Source organism: Neolamprologus multifasciatus, chromosome 13, assembly GCF_963576455.1.
Source record: "Neolamprologus multifasciatus chromosome 13, fNeoMul1.2, whole genome shotgun sequence".
Taxonomy (NCBI): Eukaryota; Metazoa; Chordata; class Actinopteri; order Cichliformes; family Cichlidae; genus Neolamprologus; species Neolamprologus multifasciatus.
This window is the reverse complement of record NC_140451.1, coordinates 18,617,050-18,638,034: the sequence shown is the minus strand read 5'-3', so window position 1 is coordinate 18,638,034 and position 20,985 is coordinate 18,617,050. Positions and strand designations below refer to the sequence as shown.

General features: G+C 41.9%; 1 protein-coding gene across 3 annotated transcripts in view; it reads right to left on the bottom strand.

Moving 5' to 3' along the window:
• Positions 1 to 2,352: 2,352 nt before the first annotated feature.
• tet1 (tet methylcytosine dioxygenase 1) overlaps positions 2,353 to 20,985 on the bottom strand; it is a 34,587-nt gene continuing 15,954 nt past the window's right edge. For all 3 annotated transcript variants that reach the window (XM_085183070.1, XM_085183068.1, XM_085183069.1), the window contains exons 3-12: positions 10,846 to 13,048; positions 9,821 to 9,911; positions 8,079 to 8,172; positions 7,205 to 7,413; positions 6,972 to 7,122; positions 6,677 to 6,766; positions 6,328 to 6,465; positions 6,002 to 6,178; positions 5,753 to 5,897; positions 2,353 to 5,659 (exon numbers count right to left, since the gene is read on the bottom strand). In XM_085183070.1, coding sequence (XP_085039196.1) covers positions 4,641 to 5,659; positions 5,753 to 5,897; positions 6,002 to 6,178; positions 6,328 to 6,465; positions 6,677 to 6,766; positions 6,972 to 7,122; positions 7,205 to 7,413; positions 8,079 to 8,172; positions 9,821 to 9,911; positions 10,846 to 13,048 — 4,317 coding nt within the window. In that variant the 3' untranslated portion in view covers positions 2,353 to 4,640. The remainder of the gene's footprint in view (positions 5,660 to 5,752; positions 5,898 to 6,001; positions 6,179 to 6,327; positions 6,466 to 6,676; positions 6,767 to 6,971; positions 7,123 to 7,204; positions 7,414 to 8,078; positions 8,173 to 9,820; positions 9,912 to 10,845; positions 13,049 to 20,985) is intronic.

The following is a 20,985-nucleotide window of genomic DNA, read 5'->3' as shown; positions in this document are numbered from 1 at the left end:
TAATATTAACTAAGCACAGAATAACCTAACTAAACCTAAAACACCCCTGCTCCTGGTAAGCCCATGGTTGGTCTTGCTGAGCAGGCATTTTGTTCCCAGAGTCCTCAGCCACGCCTTTTGCCCAGACAGGAAACAGCCACCGCCCAAACCCAGGTAACTCAAAGAAAGAGAAACATAATTAATATAACAAAACATTTTAGAAAAACCACACAATGTTACTATGTGCGCGCCTCATAATACCAGTGTTAGGTTTAACCAAATGATTAATGAAAAAAACTGCAAAGCAAACTAATAAAGTAAAAAATGGACTAATTTACCCCTGTGTGGCTGATGCCATCACATGTATATATATGTATATTATATTAATGAAACATGTTACGGTGAAGGGTTTGTTCCTATTACTTCTATATCAATCAAAGTGTGACATGTACTGGAGAGACAGATGTACTCCAGTTGACTTTGGAGTCCTGGAAAAATCATATTTTCTGTATGAATCTATCAGATACAGAAAACATGGAGGACATGCCAGCAGTTTGCAGGCATTCATTTATGCACAGCTCTTAAGGTCCCACCACAGCATTTCAGGTAGGTTGAGGTCTGCACTTTGACTGGGCCACTAGAGCATCTTGAGTTTTATCTTTTCAGCCAATCTCTTGCAGATTTGCTGCTGTGCTTTGGATCATTTTCCTATTGTATGACCCAGTGAACATGTGCATCATGGCCAAAGATCTCCACTGTGGTCTCATCAGTACAAAGGACATTGATACAGAAGCCTTGTGGTTTGTTCAGATGCAGCTTTGCAAACCTAAGCCATGCTGCCATGTTCTTCTTGGAGAGGAGAGATTTTCTCCTTGCAACGCCTCCAAACAAGCCATACTTGTTCAGTCTTTTTCTAACTGTGCTATCCTGAACTTTAACTTAACTAAGGCTTGAATGTGGTGAATTTGTTCACTGCTGGGATGATTGTGAGATTGTGTTAGTTCACACCTGAATGCCTCAGACCAGCAAGCTGCCAAAACCTCTGCTTTTGTAGAAGTGCTTATTAGCTGCACCCAGCTGCTACTTACCGTCTTAACTCCTATGGAAGCACTACTTTATTTTCACATGACTGCATGTTGCAGCAGCTTATCGTGAAGCACTCTTTGCGTTGTTATGGCTAATTTCAAGTTTTCAAATTGATTTATCAGGCTGGTAATCTCTTGATCAACCTACAGAAGATACTAAATCATACAAATGTACTGTAAAACGAATAAGAGGGACATGTTGGATGAAATGCCTGAGCTCACACTAATGTTAAATCATGCACTCATAGTTCCTGACTCCCGACCATGCAGCTGTGGTCACATGTGGTCAGCTGAGTGAACGCATTCACACAATAATGACAACTTACAAGTTACAGGGATTTAACACTGTGGCCTTTATAAATCATGCTGTTTTTCACACTTGATGTGATTTTTTTATTTTATGGATTGTCTTTTTGCTTTTTCCCCCTTCTTTTCTACTCTTACTGAGCAGTCAAATATTTTAAATTAATTTCTTTTTCCACACATTTAGTCCTTTCTGGAGTCACACACAGGCTCACACTCTGATGGTAGGATCAGAAGCATTCGTCCAATCATAGTTGAGGTTGTGATGAGGCTGGAGCCTATCCTAGCTTTCATAGGACAAAAGGTGGAGCACACCCTCGACAAGTTACCAGTCTGTTGTAGGGCTAACACAGAGAGGCAACCATTCACATTCACACCTGCAATTAAGTTAGGATCACCAATTAAAAGTTGGTAACTCCATACATGCTTTTGAAATGTCGGAGAAAGCTGGAGTTACACAGAGAGTTCTTGCTGTGAGTAAACGGTGCCAACCACCACATTGAAAAGACTGTCCTTATATTTAAAATTATGTTAGTTTCTCCTGTTACTTTTGAGGCTAAACAGTTAAACCAACTTAATTCTTAAACCCCTTAATTAAAGCTAAACAAGTTTGTGCTTTCATCACATCGTAATGTTTTGATCTAAAATGCACTGTGGCATTATACAGAGACAAAACTCCCCAAATTGTGTCTTTGTCCGAGAGATTAGGGATCTAACTGTCGGTTGTTCTCTGAAGGTTCACTCTTGTGCTGAAATCACGTTACATTTAATTTATTCAGGAGCAAATCACTGTCATACATCTACAAGCTAGCTAGAAAATAATGTCATGTTTTTACTTCAGGAGGCAAAGTGTACAAAAACAAGTAATGTTTCATCTTTAGGGGACAAAGTCTGAGTGATTTCATTGGAATATCAGATCAGTGAGTCATACAGCCAGTATAGGAAAATCAGATGGAGAAAAAAAAAAGAGGAGATCATAATCAGGTCCAAAATATAAATATGATTTTATTTCACAATCCCGAAAGAGATCAGCCATCCATAAAAGGAATGCGAAATTTATTCTCTTCTCAAGTCTAAACTGGATATACTTTAAGCGACGTACAGTAATTCAGTTTCAAAGTAAGCAAGATCACCCATTGTCTAAACACCAGTAACAATACAGTAAAAACAATATGGTTCACATACATATTTACACATTTTCTACTAAGAATGTTTCCCCATTTTTTTTTAATGCTGGTGCTCGTTGTTAGTTCTTTGTTGATTAAAGAAATGGACTAAAACTGTCCCCCACAGGAAGTCGAGAGAAACATTTAGAACTGTAATTTCATCACGTGATGTTCAAAAAATATTCTTTTTAAATTTAACTCATTTAAAAAACAGTTTTACATTCATCATTATTTGTGTGACTTTTGATAACTGCTGCAGAGTTGGGTTTAACTGTGGAAGACATTTGAACTCTATGTGGACATCTGCCCATAGTGCGCTGTTTTACTTGTACTTGACAAATTAAAGTATGTCACGATGTTGCCATCCGGTAACAACCAGAAGAAATGAACTGAACTGAATCAAATACAGGATCAGTGAGTGCTGAGTTTCAAAAAGCACCGTGCCATCACTGTTATACAGTACATAAGCAGGTTGCGTCAATGCATGTACCTTGACATCTTGTCCTATTAGCACCAAAAGGAAGTCAAAGTGTTTAAAAGACCCAAATGCGTCTACAGGAAATGTTATGCCATCAGTTTTAGTGTGAATATTATATGTCTCCATCTCTTGATTCATTCTTAAAATTAAGAGCTTTGCTTGTATGGGTAACAGAAAAATAACAAGGAAGAAATCCTGATTAATCAGGAGTTGACACCAACCCCCCCTTTTTTTTAGACCCTGTAAAAAAGCGTTCTGTAAACAAAGTTTTCACAAAGGTCGAGCACCCGAAATCGTCTTAGGCAGCTGGCTAAGTGGGATCTGGTGTTTGAGTGGTTTCACAACAAAAGACAAGGGAAAAGAAACAGACTGATTATTCAGCAGTGGCTAATGCAGCTTTATGCTCAAACTTAAGAGTATGGACATAAAAGCCGAGCATGATCTGTTGACATATCTGACACTTTGTGGTTTCTGGAAAGGAAAAAAAAGGTCTTCTTAGCACCAATATCATGTACAGTAGGTGTTTTAATTCCTATAATCACTCTTGTTCCCTATAAAAAACTGAATTCCTTTTCCAGAAGCTGAATGTAAGTATGTAACATCATGTAAGTGCAAATGATGATAAGCACTTTACTGATGTAGCATTTCATTATTCCTCGCTAGGTGTTTAGTTTCATTAGATATGTATGTCATCTTCAATCAAATGAGTGAAACGCAATTAAGTGCAGAAATACTGTAAAAAAAAAAAAAAAAGGATTAATGCTAAAATGTCATATATTTCTCTGTCTGTACATACATATTCAGGCCTATGGACTGGGACCCTTTTCAAGTTAGGTTTAAAAAAAAAAAGTGCTTTTTAATATGCCATACATATCTGTGAATAAAAGACAAACTATCCAGATGTGGATATAACAAATAAACAAACAACAGACCGAGGAAGTACATTTCTTTCATCAACCGCCGACAGAAGTCAGAGGCAGCAGAAGGAAATGTGTAATGCTACATGTGACAATCTGTAGTAAAAATATGCAGAATATTAGTCTCGTTTTCTACATAATGTGATGTAATGAGTTTGCTTAATAAAGATTACAGTGAGAATGGCACCAATGTAAAAAAAAAAAAAAAAAAAAAAGCCAATGAGATTCATCTTCTGAAAAGAGAATTACTGGCTGAAATAAAAAGTAAATTTCTACTGTACAACATAAAATCTGAACGTATAATGCAGGTCATCGTAGAAATCTTGCAGTAAACAGGCTTACACCAGAAATTAAATATAAATCGTTATGATCAGAATAAATAATCACATCTTTTTTTTTCTGTTTGTTCTGTATATAAAACCAGTTTAAAAATGTATTTTAAATGCTTCAAAGCACCATCTCTTTACAATAAAAACCGACACCGAAACTCACAGTTAAAAAGCCGACAACCTTTGGTCTTCTTCATCACTCTGAAGGAAGAGACGAAAAAGGGCAAAGTGAACAGGTATAAGAAAAGCACGATGAAAAAAAAAAGAATAAAAATGAGAGTAGCAGTTTAAAATTGTCTGAGGTAAGGCAGAAGCACAGGGTGTAGGAGTTTTCTGTGTGTGTGTGTGTGTGTGTGTGAATGTCAAGGTTTAAAACAGGTTGACTAAGACCAGCGATTGTATGGACCCGTCACTTGGGTAAGAGCATACGGGGACGCGGTGATGACCCCGTCCCTTGGGAGAGTCCATGCCTTACGTGTGGGGACATTCATAATCCTCGTCTCCTCTGTCTCCTCACCCGTTTCCTCCTCTCCCTCCACCCCTCCAGCACCTTTACTAAGGCTGCCCTCCAGCCTCAATCTCTCAGCCTCCTCCTCTCTGTCCCGTTCCCGCTTGGCCATTTTGGCATCCCACATAGCCATCCCGTGGCCCGGCTCATTTAGAGACTTATGCTGGTAGAAGACTAGAGAGATGCGGGTGGGGTGGCTGCGATTTGGTTTGAGGACTGGAGTAGTGGCGTGGAGCTCCCGCCGCGCGCACTCGATTAGGATGGAGCCGTGCGACGGGGCCACCGCGACTCCGCCTATTTCGCTGTCGAGGAAGTTGTGTTCGCTGTCTGACCACACCTCTTCCTGCTTCACTTCATCTGGTTCAAATTGTGGAGTTTGTACAGGGAAGGAGAGAGGAGACATCGGTGGGAGGCCATGACCCCTAGCCTCTGCTATGACATCTCCCACAGACCCATGGAGCCCATTGAGCCGGCTGAAGAGGCCCTCAGACGTAGGACTGGGGGAGAACGGAGAGGGAGGAGGAGCGCTCCCACTGGGAAGAGGTTTGTGCTGAGGAGAACAGTGCACCTCTCTGGGCTCAGTTTTAAAAGCACCATCATAGTCAGCAGGTGTGTTACGTGGAGGTATACACTCTGTCGGAGCACACTGGTCACCAGATGCTGGAGAATAACCATTCACTGTATCACTCATTGTCTTATAACTGAGAACTGAGCCATTCTGTCCAAACTGGAGGCCAGGCAGGCCATGGGTGTTGGGTGAGATGACCTCCCTCTGCGGGTTGACTCCTGGACCCACAGTGGGGTAGCTGCTGATCTGGTTATAAGTGCAGGGTTGATTCTTCTCTGGTAGGTACCTTTCCACACTAGCAGGTCTGTAAGAGCTGTTGTATCCAGCTTTTGTTTTGTTGGAAGAAAATTCATATATTTTAATGTGGTTATATTAAAACAGCTATAAATCTTAAATGACCAGTGGCGTGAATGTACTACCTTTGTTGGGGCTTTCAACTTTCACTTTTCCAGGAGTGAGAGGAGTCACCCCAAGCTTCTTCTCCAGTCGCTCTGCTTGAGCCTTAAGGCGAGCCTCTTGTCTGATCTTACGGGCTGATTTTACCGGCTCTGCCAGCAGACGAACCTGACATGTACCAAAATTGAATTATTTAAAGCACGTTAACACTGACTGCACACTGACTGCACACTGACCCACAAGTAAAACAAGATCCTTTTTGGTTCACTCACCTCTCGAGGAAAGGAAGACAGAACTTGAAGAGCACCACTTTGGATCTTTGCCATCTGGCCCTCAGCGTGACCAAACTCATCTGTGTCAGAGATCTTGTAAAGTGGCAGCACGTGGAGCTGCTCATCCTCTGGCATGTTACGAACTGCACGGTTGTCTTCCTTGGTTAAAGTGCAAACCTAAAAAACACCAACCCAAAGCCAAAAAGCTACATTTTCAGCCAAACAGGATCGGTTTATTACTTCCAAACAAAAAACTGTTGACCTTCAAATTTAGATGCACCATGTAGGAGTAAATTACATGGTATCGCATTCTTAAGCTTGCTTACCACGGTGCTGCCATTATTCATGTTGCTAGTGTCTTTGTGAGCGTGTGCACAGAAATCCACACAAGCTGTAACCCCAGAAAAGGGACGTCCCTCCTTCTTGCCCAGCCGGCATTCACCCCCCGCCGCCTCATATTCCACCTGTGAGACCCGAAAAAACAGGACACTAAGGAAAGATTTCTTAAAACTCTTAAGAGTCCGTAGAATAAACAGGTCCCAGAAGTAGCCTGGAGTGAGACTGTATGGCAATTTAAGGAAAAAGATTAACTGAAAATCACTTCCGCTGAATTAAATCAAGCCCAGGAGAGCAAAGGATTACCAGAGACGAATGTGGTCGTTTCCCGTTTCATACCTGGTTTTGGAAAGCCTGAGGAGCCAGTTTCTTGTAGAGGGGAGCGACCTCGGTGGCAAGACTCTGAAGGTTGTTTTCTACCTTCAACTCCTGAAAATAAAAGCTAACACTGTTCAAAGGAGCCTACTTCTAACTCTTATTGTAATATCCAACATGGTTCATCAGCAGGCAAACCTTCAAAAAACTACTAGCTTGACCTAAATAACAAGAGACGATTTTTCTCTCAGATTTTGCTATAAGCTGTACTGCTCACTCATTGTTTGCTGCTGTAAATTAAAAAAGCACACTCTCTCACCTCCTCTCGGTAGTCACCTTGCAGGCGAAACTTCCGAGGAACTTTGCTGCGTGCAAATTTGCATCCATTGAAGTACATGCTCCAGGAGCAACCAAAGGAAAATGAAGCTCCGCAGGTGTCCGGATCTAAACCCTGGCACGCACATGTGCGACTGTAAAGAGACGGGAAATAACAAATGAAAAATAAAGAGGCAAAAAGAAGTGTTATGGAAAAATAAAAGAAGGGGTACTCACTCTTCGTTGAGCGCACAACGACGGCTGGTGGGGGAGCCGTACTTAAAGAGGGTCTCTGTCAGCTCCTGGTATAGGTGGTCTGCTACCGGCCGAGGAATTCCCTCCCAGGCCAGGATGAGGATCACCAACACTGCCGAGTCGCAGTGGTGCCCTGGCCTATGGCGGACCAAACACAGCAGCTTCTCCTCTTCACTGCCACGCCGGATCACCTGTCGGAGGACATTTAATTTATAAATACACAAACGTCAGTCACATTTGAAACTTGGATTGCAACACAGACGAATACACTAAGCTCACTACATAGATCACTATAAGTGACCTGCCATACCACCAGACTAGGCAGAAAATGTTGTGAATAAATTTGCAATTTAATGCCTCTGACACGGAGATTGTTTTAGTTTGTCTGTTTGTGTTGTTAGAAGAAATTATCAAGAGGTTATGGATAGATTCATGTGAAAATTGTACCGGAGGTGGCTAACTTTTTGACTTGATCCACATTAAGCTCTGGTACTGGGTCCAGGAATACCTGGACGAACATTCTGTGTCATATCTAAACAAATACCAATAAAACTGAAACATGAAAAATTGCTGTTCAAGACAAAGAAAACACAAACTAATCCACATATCCTTCTTGATCTAAAGACTCTAAAGTTTATGCCATGGTTTATGCAGCCATGGCGGAAGTACGCTGTCTTAGACTGCTCGCTATGTTTAAACTTTGGTTACACAGTTGGCGGCAGCTAAGGTTTTGCCATGGTGGTGATAAAAGCATAAATCAGAGGCTGCCTTTCATTTCTTACACTAAATATACTGGCTCACAACAATGTTTACATTTACAGCAGACACATTCAGGACACAGACACCAACCACATACCCATTTAGCTATTGGACACCCCTGGGAGCTCCTGCCTTCTTTCCCAGTGTAAACAACGACTTCCACCCTTATTGCATTTCCTTTGGCACCATACCTAAAACACACACACACACACACACACACACACACACACACACACACACACACACACACACACACACACACACACACACACACACACAAATAAATGATAAGTCTGTGCTCTTCACAAAAGAACATATAAAAGTCATCGGCATAATTTCTGAAAGTTAGAATAATATTTAAAACATGTAACAGTTAATACAACTATTTTTTTTGTTTAAAATATACATACACCACTCATCACAAAATAAGACAACATCAGTTAAACTTCAGGGTCATTCTGTTCAGTTAGGAAGCATAAACCACTATGAATGCATTTAGTTTGGTGCAAATCACACTGGTGTCCTGTTTTGATGTTGCTGTCGTCACAGCATTTGTTACGGTGTCTTCAGACTCTCTCTTCTGTCACATGCACTCTATGTGAAATCCATGTCCCTGCTCTCATCAGCCAAGAGAACAGGATGCCACTGACAGACCTGCCAGTTCTGGTGTTCATGGGTGAACGCCAGTTGAGCTGCACTATGCTGATCTGTGAACGTGAGTCCGGCTAAAGGACGTTGAGCCCTGACGACACCCTTGTGGAGTCTGCTTGTGACAGTTTCCTCAGAAACATGCAAATGATCAGCCCCAGGAGGTGATTTTTGTCGGACTCTGGAAGTGCTCCTCCTGTTTTTCTTGGCAGAAAGGTGCAGACAGCGATCCTGTTGTTGGGTTGAAGAGGGTAACAGTAGGAGAGGGTAACAGTAACGGTGCATCTCGAGACCTCCCGTTCATGATCATTTACACTAAAGTAGGTGAAATGGGTTCACAATGGTTCATGCTTCCTAACTGAACCAAACTGTCATCCCTAAAGTTTAACTGACTTATTGTTAAACTGCGGAGAACAAGTACTCCCTTAATGTTTTTGGGATGCTGTATCTTCCCTCATTTTTAACAAAAATCTGGTAGGATGTAATGCGTTATTACTGCCAGAAGGTGGAGGTAATACAACTAAAAGCTGTTTACCGACTTACAAGAAAAATAGTAAAATGCGCTACTAACTACCAAGCATTGGATTGAAAAAAGGTGAGATGTGGTTAGAGTACTTGGATGTTGGGCGATAGTATTTCTGCTCAAAAAGCCCATATCTAGCATGTATGGATGGCAATATGCAATATATTACACATGAGGAAGCTTAACCCTTCCTGAGAGCAACTGACAACACAAAAACCTCATAGCATTTCAAAATAAACCCTTTGTGTCTTTTAGTGAATTACAAAGGTTCGTATAATGTAAGCAGTGGTATGTGTCCAAAAGAGCTAATTAGACCAAAGACTAAACTATTTAATTTTTACCAGCCAAGCTGAAAATATACGTTAAGTGTAGCTGTCAAATGGACTTGATGAACCACAAGTTGTATTTAAACAAGCTGTCATCCTGCTTTATGGGCCCCTCGTCTGAGCTAGAGGGGTTTCCTGTTTCAGCATGCTGTGTGTGTGTGTGTGTGTGTGTGTGTGTGTGTGTGTGTGTGTGTGTGTGTGTGTGTGTAGAGCTATCCTTCCTTTTAATGACATAGCATGGTTGTGATCCCGCCCCATTCCACCAAGCCTGTGGTCTACTAGTAAGCTGTGGTAGTAAACACACCCCACAGAGTGTAAACAACGCCGCTGTAGTCACTCTACCTGTTCTCCATAAGTTCCCTCACTGCAGCGACGCTGGGTCCTGCCCCAAGATGAGTATAGTAAGGGCCTTCTTCCTTTTCAATGATCTGGTCTGTGAAAGACAACAATGAATATTGGAGCAACTTCTTCAAATAGCATTCCACTGATGCGTTGCTGGCACGTTTAAAGAGAAACACAGACAACCTGTTTGATATTTTTAATAAAAACATCAGATAAATGTTGAAGTACAAACTAAATGTAGCTGGATTTTAGTTTCAGTTTAGGGTTCAACACCTTGGAGGTCTTTTGAAATGCATCATAATAAGTCAACAAGCCTCCACAAAACATTCAAAATCCTGCTCCAAATATGGCAGAGAAATGCAGCCTTTCATGCTCGATTTGGCTGTTGAATTAGGACACAGTGTATGTGTGTGTGAGTGTATGTTTGAGTCAGAGTGAGAGAAAAAAGTCAGTTTGAGGTCAAACACCAGCAGTCTCACTCAAAAGAAAACTCCAAAGGGACGGCTCACCCTAAAATCAAATACACGTGTTTCCCTCTGGCCTGCAGTGATACTTAGCTTTGGTGTAAGCTGCTCAGTTTAGAAGATATCACCTCTTTCATTCTGATGTCTCACTTTACTTGAATATAATTGAACGAGATGGCTCTCATCTTTTAATGCTCTATTAGAAAAGAATTTGTCACACAACTTGTCTAGTTGTTTAGAAAAAAAATGTTCTAAATTGAGTGACTCACAACAGAGACTTTACTGCTGAGTTTTAAAATGCACTTTTTTAATGCTTTGACCATAGTGTGACTGCAATCTAATTTCATTAGACTGTAGAGAAGGCAGTCATTTGTATATTTTCTATCTGTTATCGCCCAATCTGGGCAAATCTCACGCGCAACAGCTACTCAGCTTTATAAACAACTCTGCAGGCCAGAGGAAAAACATGTACATTAGTCTGTTTAATTTCAAAGTGGTTCAAATTTAATGTGATGGAAACACGTGCGCTAAAAAGTTGAAGTGAAGACAGAAGCAACTCACCCACACACTGACAGGATGGAAGATCAGCCAGTTTTTTGGAAGGTGTGTTGAGCAAGTTCTTGGTAGGGGTATCCAGAAAACTCGAGGGAGACTCCAGAAAACTGTTGATGCCGTTCTTGGATGGAGTTGAGTCCGCAGAGTGTCCCTGACTCCCATCAGTGGTTGTAGACAGGACAGTGACAGGTCCTGAACTCTCCAGCTTGTAGTAGCTTTGTTGACTTAGAGGGGGGGGCTGGTGAGCCCCTGAGAAGCCATTAGCCAGACCATGATGCCCAGACGTAGGGCTGAGAAAAGCTGATTTGGCTGGGCTGGTGTTAGGATCAGCACCATGCTGCAGCCCACCACAGGGCTGCGCTACCTGAGATAACAAATGCTTTTCGTACTCTTCTGGTCCTGCAGCGTAACCATTGCATGGATTATGTTGGTGAAGTGGACCTTTGGAAAGGGACCACGGCTGGTTTTCTTGACCGGAAATGTGGTTGAACGTTGTGAGAGTGCTATAGTTCTGAGTCTGATGCCCTAAATGAGATATATTTTGAGTGTTAATCTGATGGATAAATTGCTTCCTCTCCTCCTGTGCCTCAGCCAAGTATCTCTTCAGATCAATTTGAGCCTGAGGCAGAAATAGGTTTTTCTTGTGGTGAAGTCCTGATTTACCCTGCAAGGGATTCTTCTGGTTTCTGCTCTTGTACGGCGTCTCTCTATTTGGCGTGTGCTGATTTAATCCATCACTTTTCTTCTTTCTGGGCTTGGAAGGCGCAGCTTTTGTTTTCTTCCTGACAGGTGTTTTCTGACTGGGAGGCTGCTGGGATTTGTAGTTGTATTTGATAGCTGAAACAGGCGCTCCTTTCAAAGGATTGTTCTCTGACTGCTGGTTGTGCTGGGACTGGATGATGAAGGCTAAATTTGCCAGCTGAGCTGCCACTTCCTCTTCATCTCTGTTTCTACTCACTTTAGCAACAACCCCACCCTCCATAGACAGATGCTCATGATCCTTACTAAACTTCACATCAGTGGGGGTTTTATAACTGAATTCAGACTTAATGACAAAAGCACCACAATCCTGTTCTGTCCTCCTGGAGATTGTTTTATCACTGTGTGAGCTCGCCTCCAAGAGGCTCTGCAGCTTGTTTATGCTCAACCCGTTGGAGCGCTGGATGACATTCCCTTGTCTCGCCACAGGAGGTCGTATAACTGACATCTGGTGTAGTGGTGAGCTGATGACAGAGACTTTGTTGTAGCCAAAAGCTACTGCGGGTTTGGCTTCTTGCAGGACTGTATTTGTACTCGAGGCTGATGATGGCACAGCAGTAGAAATGGGATGTTCACACTTACTTTCAGTTTTAATGGACCCTGGTGTGCTTTGAGGTATAGCTGCCAGCTGAGTCAAGGCCTCAATAGCGATAGCCTGATCAACACTAAGGTTTCTCCTCTCTGCCAAAGATTGCACGCTTGGTAACAAGACACTTGGAAGAGGCTCACTTTTAATGGGTGGGGGAGTGCTTTGCAGATTAACAGGAGTGCTTTTCAGATACAAGTCCTCTTTCTCTTTTCTCACAAAGTGCAAATCTGGTGCCTCTGTTTTGATGGAGTGAAGTATGGAAGCACGAGAGCTGAAGAGTTTCTCCTCCAGCCCTTTCCTCTCTGTGACAGAAAGACACACAACGGCTGCCAGCGTAGCCAGTGGGTCCTCACATACCTCATCTTCATCACTCAGCTGCGTGGTGGTCTGTTCAGTAATCCACACCCATGGCTCCTCCTGTTTTATCTTCTTTAGTGGAACTGACAAGTCATCCGGAGGAGTCATGGGTCCATTCTCAGAGTCTTTAGGAACTGCAGCTATGATATTCCTTTGAGGCTCCAATGCCATTGTAGTCCGTTTCAAAGCAGACACAGTGGTCATATTAGCACCAGGTTTAGGTTTTATCAGGTTTGCAGCAGAACCATTCTGAAAAGTCACAGAAGAGCATACTTGTTGGTGAAGTGGTGCAGTGCTGGTCAGCTCCAGCCCGGGCTCTCCTTTAATAAGTATTGGCCGTACACCTTGGTCCAAGACCTGGTCGTGGGTGAGTGAGTGGGTAATGGGGGGAGTCTGTGTATGAGGTATGTGGCCTTCCTCCCCCTCATCCTCCTCTGCTGCCATGTGGGTGTCATCCATCTGTGCTTTGCCTGTGCCATTTACCAACCCACTTTCTGGAACCACCTGAAACATGGAGACAGGGAGAGAAACAAGAAGAGAGAGGTGACTCAAGCTCTCACAGTACACAGGGAATCAGCTTGTTCTAAACAGTCACGGCACACAGCAGATTGCCTCTCAGCGTGGCACGAGCATCTGCTGCAGCCACTATCAAGGCTGTGGAAAATATTATGGCATTGGGAAAACAAATAATCTCCTTTTTCACAAATCTGACCTCTAAACAGAGCTAATAAAAAGTTAAACTGAGATAATTCACAGTTGAGGCTTCGATAACGACTACATTAATATCTGAGCTCAGGAGTGTTGAGAGCAATGGATCCAAAAGTAGCTAAGAGCCAACAAGTAAACATTTGGAGTCATCCACAGTTCAAGGCTGCGCTACTTCCAGTGGGTCACTGAGGGTATGTGTGCAACGTGTATGTACGTGTTGTGTTTGTCCTGGGCTTGAATGTGTGCTCCTGGGTATGCATGTGTGTGCATGCACACGTGATTATCCACACAGCTGGCCTGACATTACAGTATAGCCCCTGTGCATCGTAAGAGTGATTAACCCACTGTGGGTCTTACACACAGTAGCTACGGCACCGCCTGACCTTCATGAACTGTGATCATACAAAGGTCAACCATGGCGTATGGATTACCCACAAAAACATTATTAAACATGTTCTACTACAACCTGTTTAGTACACAGATAATTATTTCCACAACCTATACTATCTGGAGACGTTTTAAGGCTTTGAGTAAAGTGTGTTTGCTACTGTAGTATACATGCTCTCTTAGCAGTACTTTCCACGAGAACATGCAAAGAGTACTCTGAAATAGGGCTGCCACGATTAGTCGACTAGTCACGATTACGTCGACTATCAAATTAGTTGACGACTGATTTAATAGTCGACGCGTCATTTGAAGCTTTGTAAGATCACAAAAGACGCAGGAATAAGTAGTAGGATTTAAGAGTGTAATAATGGACTGAAACAGAAGATGGCAGCACTGCATGTACAAGGATACCAGCTGCCGTTAAACCCCGAAGAAGAAGAAGCTGTGTCCCAGAATTCATAGCGCAGCCCAGCTCAGTTTCCAACAATGGCGGCAGCTAGTTAGTTTTAATATTACTCTTATTATTCTTTCTGGGTCACACAAAAAAAGTTTAACATATTTTCAGGCGAGAATGTAGCTGTGTAAACCTCAAATATCTGCTCAGTTTATCAAGACACCACATATTTTCAAAAGCGCTCCGACGTTTTCGGAGACGTCTGTTACCCACTAGCTCGATAGCTAGCCGGGGGCAAGGCTCACTAGAGCCCGTGAGAACACCAGAACAAATCGTTTTCAAACCCACCGCTGTCTTTCGCTACTCAGGTTTAATATATATAAGTCACCTAGATAACTTAAAAATGTTATTGTTTGGCTTTTTTTAGTATTTTATTTGTTCCTGAGTAAATCGGTTTGGCTGAGATTAAAGTTATAGTTTTTACACAGTTGAATAAACGTCAAGCAGACAACTGATTATCAGAAGTGTGAGATGCTGGAGAATTTACTCCAGTGTCCTGTTATATTTTAGATAGCAAGGAGTTTATTAAACTTCACCGAAACAATCTGCAAATTTCATTAAAATTTAATAAACTATCATCTTGTCTTTATTTTTAGTTAGCACATACCTTAAACACTTAAAGCTGCAAGCTAATGGTTGTTATATAAGAGCAGATGCTGCTGGTGCAATAAGCTGTACGTTTTATGTCCAATGGATGCATGATCTGATTAGTCGACTAATCGCAAAAATAATCGTTTGTGGCTGCCCTACTCTGAAAAAGTCAGTCATTTCTTTATATTTTGCTTCCACAGAGCCAGACTTTCTTGTAACTTTTTAAAGGGATCTTGAGCAGTAGTACTCATATCTTTCTGAAGGTCTTTCACAGTTTTCTTAGGACAAGGGCGTCTTTTTCATTCTTTCCTAGCCCAGTCCTTGTACCCTGATCACTTTCAGTTCATGTTTTTTGTTTAGTGAACCACTCGCCTGTGAATAATTCAAGCATAAAAAGGCACCTATCTCAAGGGACCAATCAGTGCTGTGTCTACACATACCAGACAACTTTGAAAAACAAAAACAAAAAAACGCGCACAAAAACCCCAAAATTTTATTGTATTTTCAGGCATTTTGTTAGTGGGGGCCTATTGGACAAACATGTCACTTGTTCCCATTTTCTTAGTTTCTTTATATTATCTGAAAACTGGGCATATCTTGGCATGCTCAAGAGTCAGTCCAGCAGACAAAAAGTATCTTAAAGTCGTATCCTTAAGACAGTGGAAATAAATTTATCAAAGATCTGACACAGGACCTGAGAGATGCATCAGCTGATCCGTCTACTGCTAATTGAGGCATCATCAGAAATAATCTAACTGGAAGCTGTCAAGAAGCCAATGTTAAGAAAGGAGACTTTACAGAAAATGCTGAGTTTTTTCTTACAATCTTATATTTCTGATTTGCATACAAGCACACATCTTCCAACTGGGCCTTATAAATGACCTAAAGGTCTCCTGACTGCATCTTGCCTGTTTGTCCCATTATTTTTTTCCATTCTCAGTACTAAAAATACACAGAACAGCTTTTGTCTTTGGCTCGGTTTCTAACTTTGCTGAAGCTGGAGTTTCTCCTTTAAGCACAGGTTAAATGTTGTTTGACAACTCAAGAGTAAATTGCAGTGACCACGGAGCTGCTTGTGATTAACATGGGAAAGCTAAATGATCACCAGGTCTTTTCAGTGATGTGGTACTCCTGATCACTCTCTGGTTTGCTGCAGTTACTCCTCAGTCCACTGAACTCCCCATGGCTGTTAGGATTGTGTCTGACTACTAGAAACACGCCACTGATGCAACAGATAGTTCAAGCTCAGGCTGAGGCAACACCAAAGCTACCAATGCAAGAATGTGAGATAACCGCTCTGCACAGCATGCACAAATGGGCCAATGAAAGAAAAGAGGAGCGAAGAAGATGGGGCACAGTGCAAGAATAAGCAGCATGTCACAATAAACTGCTTTCAATGACAAAGCAGCACTGGCTACCTTCCAGCACTGCACCAGACACACACGTCGGCATGCATGTGTGTGCGTGTGCATACGTTTGTGCATCCAACTGTTTATGATCTGAAGCAGACATCAAAGTGCAGCCTCTGCTTTTAATTATTTTACATTTATCCTCGTAAAAGCAAAAAGCTTAAAAGCAGGATGCGAATGCAAAGTCATGTGTTCTCATTTAGCCACTGGGTCTCTGGAGGGAGCTCGGACTGCGATGTGCTGGTGCTGCGTCTTTGTGCTTGTTGGGTATATCGCCGGGTTAGTCACTTGCAAACACACTCTTCTTCTTTTGTGTTAGACAAACCGTGACTAACTACGGAGCTTGTCAGAGCTTTCAGAATGAATAAAACATATCCCAGAGTGGCTAAGGGTGAGTTCTTAACACACAAACACCCGTTCAGAGACCTGCGGCAACAGAGTGTCACTACTACATGAATCGTAGCAACCCTGTGTCTCTGTCTCTCCAAAGAGAGCAAATTGGGTCTCCAAGGAGGTTTGAAGTAGTGTGCATCTATTTGTAACGCAAGACCACAGACAAAAACACGCACACATGCACAGAAAACACATTATACATGGACATCGTATGAACTGCTACAACAAAAAAGTGAATACTCCGATTTTCTTTTGCCACATTGTGGGTATGCAGAAATCCTACCGTTAAGACTGCCACCTCACAGCACCGTGACATTAACACACTGAAAAAACACATGCTTCCTTCCTGACTCAGAGCGTAAGTAGTGGTTTATATGTGTTTCTCTGAACACGTGAGAATTTCCTTCATTCATTGAGTGCTTCCTGTCTGCGCTGAGCTCAATATAATGTCGTCTACACACAAAACATACTACCTAAAGAGAAAAGCAGTGAAAAAGAGCACGAGCTTAATCAACTATAAAATTATAGAGATTAAGACGCGTCATTAACAGCGAGACCCTTTCCTACAAACCGCACAGTAATAATATTGTTACTGTAGCCAAACAAGTAAAGCCTGCCAAGTTACGACCCAAGGCTTACAAGCACTCCACTTTTCTGCTAAGCAGTCAGAAAACAGCAGGTGCAGAAATATGGCTGTTCAAAACACTGCAAGAAAGAAAAGGGGAAGCAAACGGACTCTTCATACAGCACAGTGGCTTAAATAAAGGCATGCAATAAAAGGAAAGACGAGGGCTTTCTTGTATCCATTCGCTACTAACTTTGTTGTCCCAGCCCTTAAACCCACCTGGAAAAGACAAAACAAGTGCTCACACACAAAAGGCCAGGTCCTCAGTGAAAGGGACAATAACAAAACAGGCGTCCAAATAAAGCACTCCCAGTCAGCTAAATCCAGGGTGGCGAGGAGAGGGAGACAACGGCGTATACCACTAGATGAGCTCCACTGTAGCTGACCTATCTTGCAGTAAGACAAAAGAACTCAGGGTGAACACTATGGTTGTCTTTACCTTATCTGTCCTCGGAGGAAGCCCCTCCGGTTTAGGCAGCATATCCCTAAAAGGTATTGGTGGCCATCTTGCTTTGCCTGCCTCCAGCCTCAAGAAAACGCTGGCTACAGTAGCCGTACGCAGGGCAAGCTCCTGGGTGTCATGACTAGCTGCCGTAGCAAAGCACTGCTACAGCAGGCACGCACACACTCACCGCACATACACAGACATACAGACACACACACAGATGGGATGCCTTTTGCAGACGCAGACAGAGCCTCATCAGCCAATGGCGTGAGGACTTTAGCGGCTTGTAAATTATCTTCCATGCCTAGACTCTCCTAAACAAAGGATCCCCTATGTGGGCTACTCCAGCCCTACGCACAGGGATTGGAGCAAATTGTGGAATGGATAGTGCTGGACCTGGATCAGTTGGACAGAGCTCATCAACACAGGACTACCTCAGAGTTGAATGTGCAACTACTAAAATGATTAATCCATTATTCAATTAGTCAACTTAACAACAAGATTAAGAACAACATTTGCTGCTCCTGGATTATCAAGCATCTTGTTTCTGCGCTTTCAACTGATCTTGCCAAATAACCAGATCTGAAATTAAGCTTTTTTAATTTTTAATGGTTATTCTTAGAATTTTACAGACAAAGCAGTTCATCAGCTAATCAAAAATATAATTAACAGTAAATAAAGATTACTCACAACTGTTAAACTAATCACAGGTTTAAGTTAGTTGGCACCTTTAGCTTACATGGGACTGAAATACTGCTAAAAGCAAAAATGCTTATAATGATAAGCAAAAACCACCATCACATGACAGTTACACTGGACAGCGAGTGCTTTTGTGCCCCTTGAGGTTTAAGACATGTGATTTATTATTGTAAGGAAGTTTTGCATTCTGTCATCATCAGACACAGGATGAAGCAAGACACAGTCTTTGCAAAAGTCTGGAGTGACTCCTCATTCCTTTAGATTTTTGCACACAAGAAGTCAGTTTCTTGTAATTGTGGTCTTAAGCAATCTCAATAGATCTCCAGGACAAGTTTTTCTTTGGAAACTGACTACTGGGGGTTGGGAAGCGCATCTGTAACCGGAAGGTCGCCGGTTCGATCCCCGGGCTCTCTGTCCTGGCACTGACACTTTACCCTACCGCCTACTGGTGATGGCCAGAGAGGCCGATGGCACAATATGGCAGCCTCGCTTCTGTCAGTCTGCCCCAGGGCAGCTGTGGCTACAACGGTAGCTTGCCTCCACCAGTGTGTGAATGTAAGAGTGAATGAATAATGGAATTGTAAAGCGCTCTGGGTGCCTTGAAAAGCGCTATATAAATCCAATCCATCATCATTATTATTATTATTATTACTTTTTCACTCATTTTTCACTCCAGCCCTTGCACCTGGCCATTTTTAGAAGAATATTTTGTTTTATTTGCTTGTTTTATCATTCACCTAGCATTAAAAAAGCACCTAACTCAAGGGATGAACCAGTTTTTTGGATTAGCAAACTATATCTTTAGGCACTTTGTTGATAGCAGCCTGGCATAAAAAGCTTCTGTTTTTTCCCCATTTCTTTAGTTGAATGCCAAAAATAACAGTTTGATGGGCATCGTATTTTTGCTCCAGCAAGGTGATTCTCAAAGAGCTAAACTTGGCATATCTTAGAAATGTTTTAGGAAAGTGGACAAGTTGAAGATTTAGAAAAGTCATGTCCTAAAGAAACTGGAAAGAAGTCCAGCAAAGATCTGATGGACCTGATGCATCTGGACTTTCAGTTGATCCATCTCTTGTTTGCTGAGGCTTCATCACAAACGGCCTCAGTGGAAGGGAAACATGTAGATATGGCTGAGATATGCCAAATTACACAAGAACTGTGCCAGTGCCAACAGATTTTATGGAGTGATTCATTCAAATTGCAAATTTTTGGTTCAAATTGTCATCAGGAGGTCAGGAGAGAGGTACAACGGTAAGTGTCTACAGCCATCTCTAAAAAAATACAGTGAGATTTTGATCCACCATGCAATACCATCTGGAAAGCATTTGATTGGCTTTATTTTTCAGCATGACAATGATCCCAAACACACTGCTACTGCAGCAAAACTATACCTGGATATAAAAACACCCAGTGTAGCATTATCAGTCATCAGGATCAGCTAACATCCAAAGAAGAGCTTTGAATGTCCTTCAAGAAGCCTGCAGAAATATTCCTAGTATTTAAAAAAAATGTCAAGAAAGCTTTCCTGACAGAGTTAAGGCTGTGTTAAAGAATAAAGGTAGTCATATTAAATATTGACTTTCAAGTTCTTTAGAACTTGAAAGTCAATATTGCAAGATAGGTGAGTTACATACTTTACATACTGTATTTTTCCAGATGTTTCAATAAATTGCTGCACAGATATTACATTTTCCTAGCAAAATATGAAGAAATGAGTGGTGGTTCAAGACTTTTGCACAGTACTGCAAGCATAGGCAAATAATTTGCTGCACCATCTATAATTTCTAAATGACTGTCTTGTTCATCCACCCCTAAATCCTTTCCTAAACAACCCCACTCAGGAAAAGCCGTGGTTAGTTACTTTGCCTCTTTTAAAGGTAACCATGTGGCCAAGAAGCTGAGTTCAACCCAGGACAAGGAAACATGAAGGTAGCCAGAGCCAGTGCCTGCTGTTAACAATCTAGCAACCAACCTCAGCCATGGGCTTGATTGTGGGAGCAGATATAGTTCAGCTCAGCCCAGTCAAAACAATAAAAACTATATCAGTGTAGCATCCAGCCTACAGTAAACATGTTCAACCAAAAGGATAAGACAGCTGCGCAAACATAACCTGTGGCGGAAGATCCGATCATATTGATGGATTTAGCACTAAGTCGTGTCATAATTTCAAACATTACTGAGTAGGATGTTACACCAATGGTTTGTCTTTGAGCCTAAAAGACAAACCATATGGGGAATGACTTGATTATATAAGAGACTTGGGAATTTTTACACTTTTGATGCACTTTTTTGAAACGTGTACTCAAGAATTGCAGTCTTAGTCATGGCTCCGAAGGGCTGTTTTTTATCTCACTGCAAAGTTCAACAGTCACTGAGTTTGTCAGTTACACTTATCACAGTCAAACTGCTGCATGGTGTGGCTTCATATATATTAGCCCCTTTCTGCAGCACTTGCTGTGGTGTACCACTGCAGCCATGAAATACCGTCATGTGCATTTATGCTGCTTGAGTATTTGCATCTAGCAAATGCAAAGAACTTCTTACATTTAAATTATGATGAATATCATTTTATGTATTCTCACCTCATATCCCCTCAGGAAAATTTTCTGATTTAGTCTCAAATTGGGATTCATAGCAAACACTTTAATAATACCAAGGAGTAAACATCTTAAATGTCTTTGAGCAGATAAGTGTGTAAGTGTTATATCTTTAGCTGAAGTAGCTGAAAAT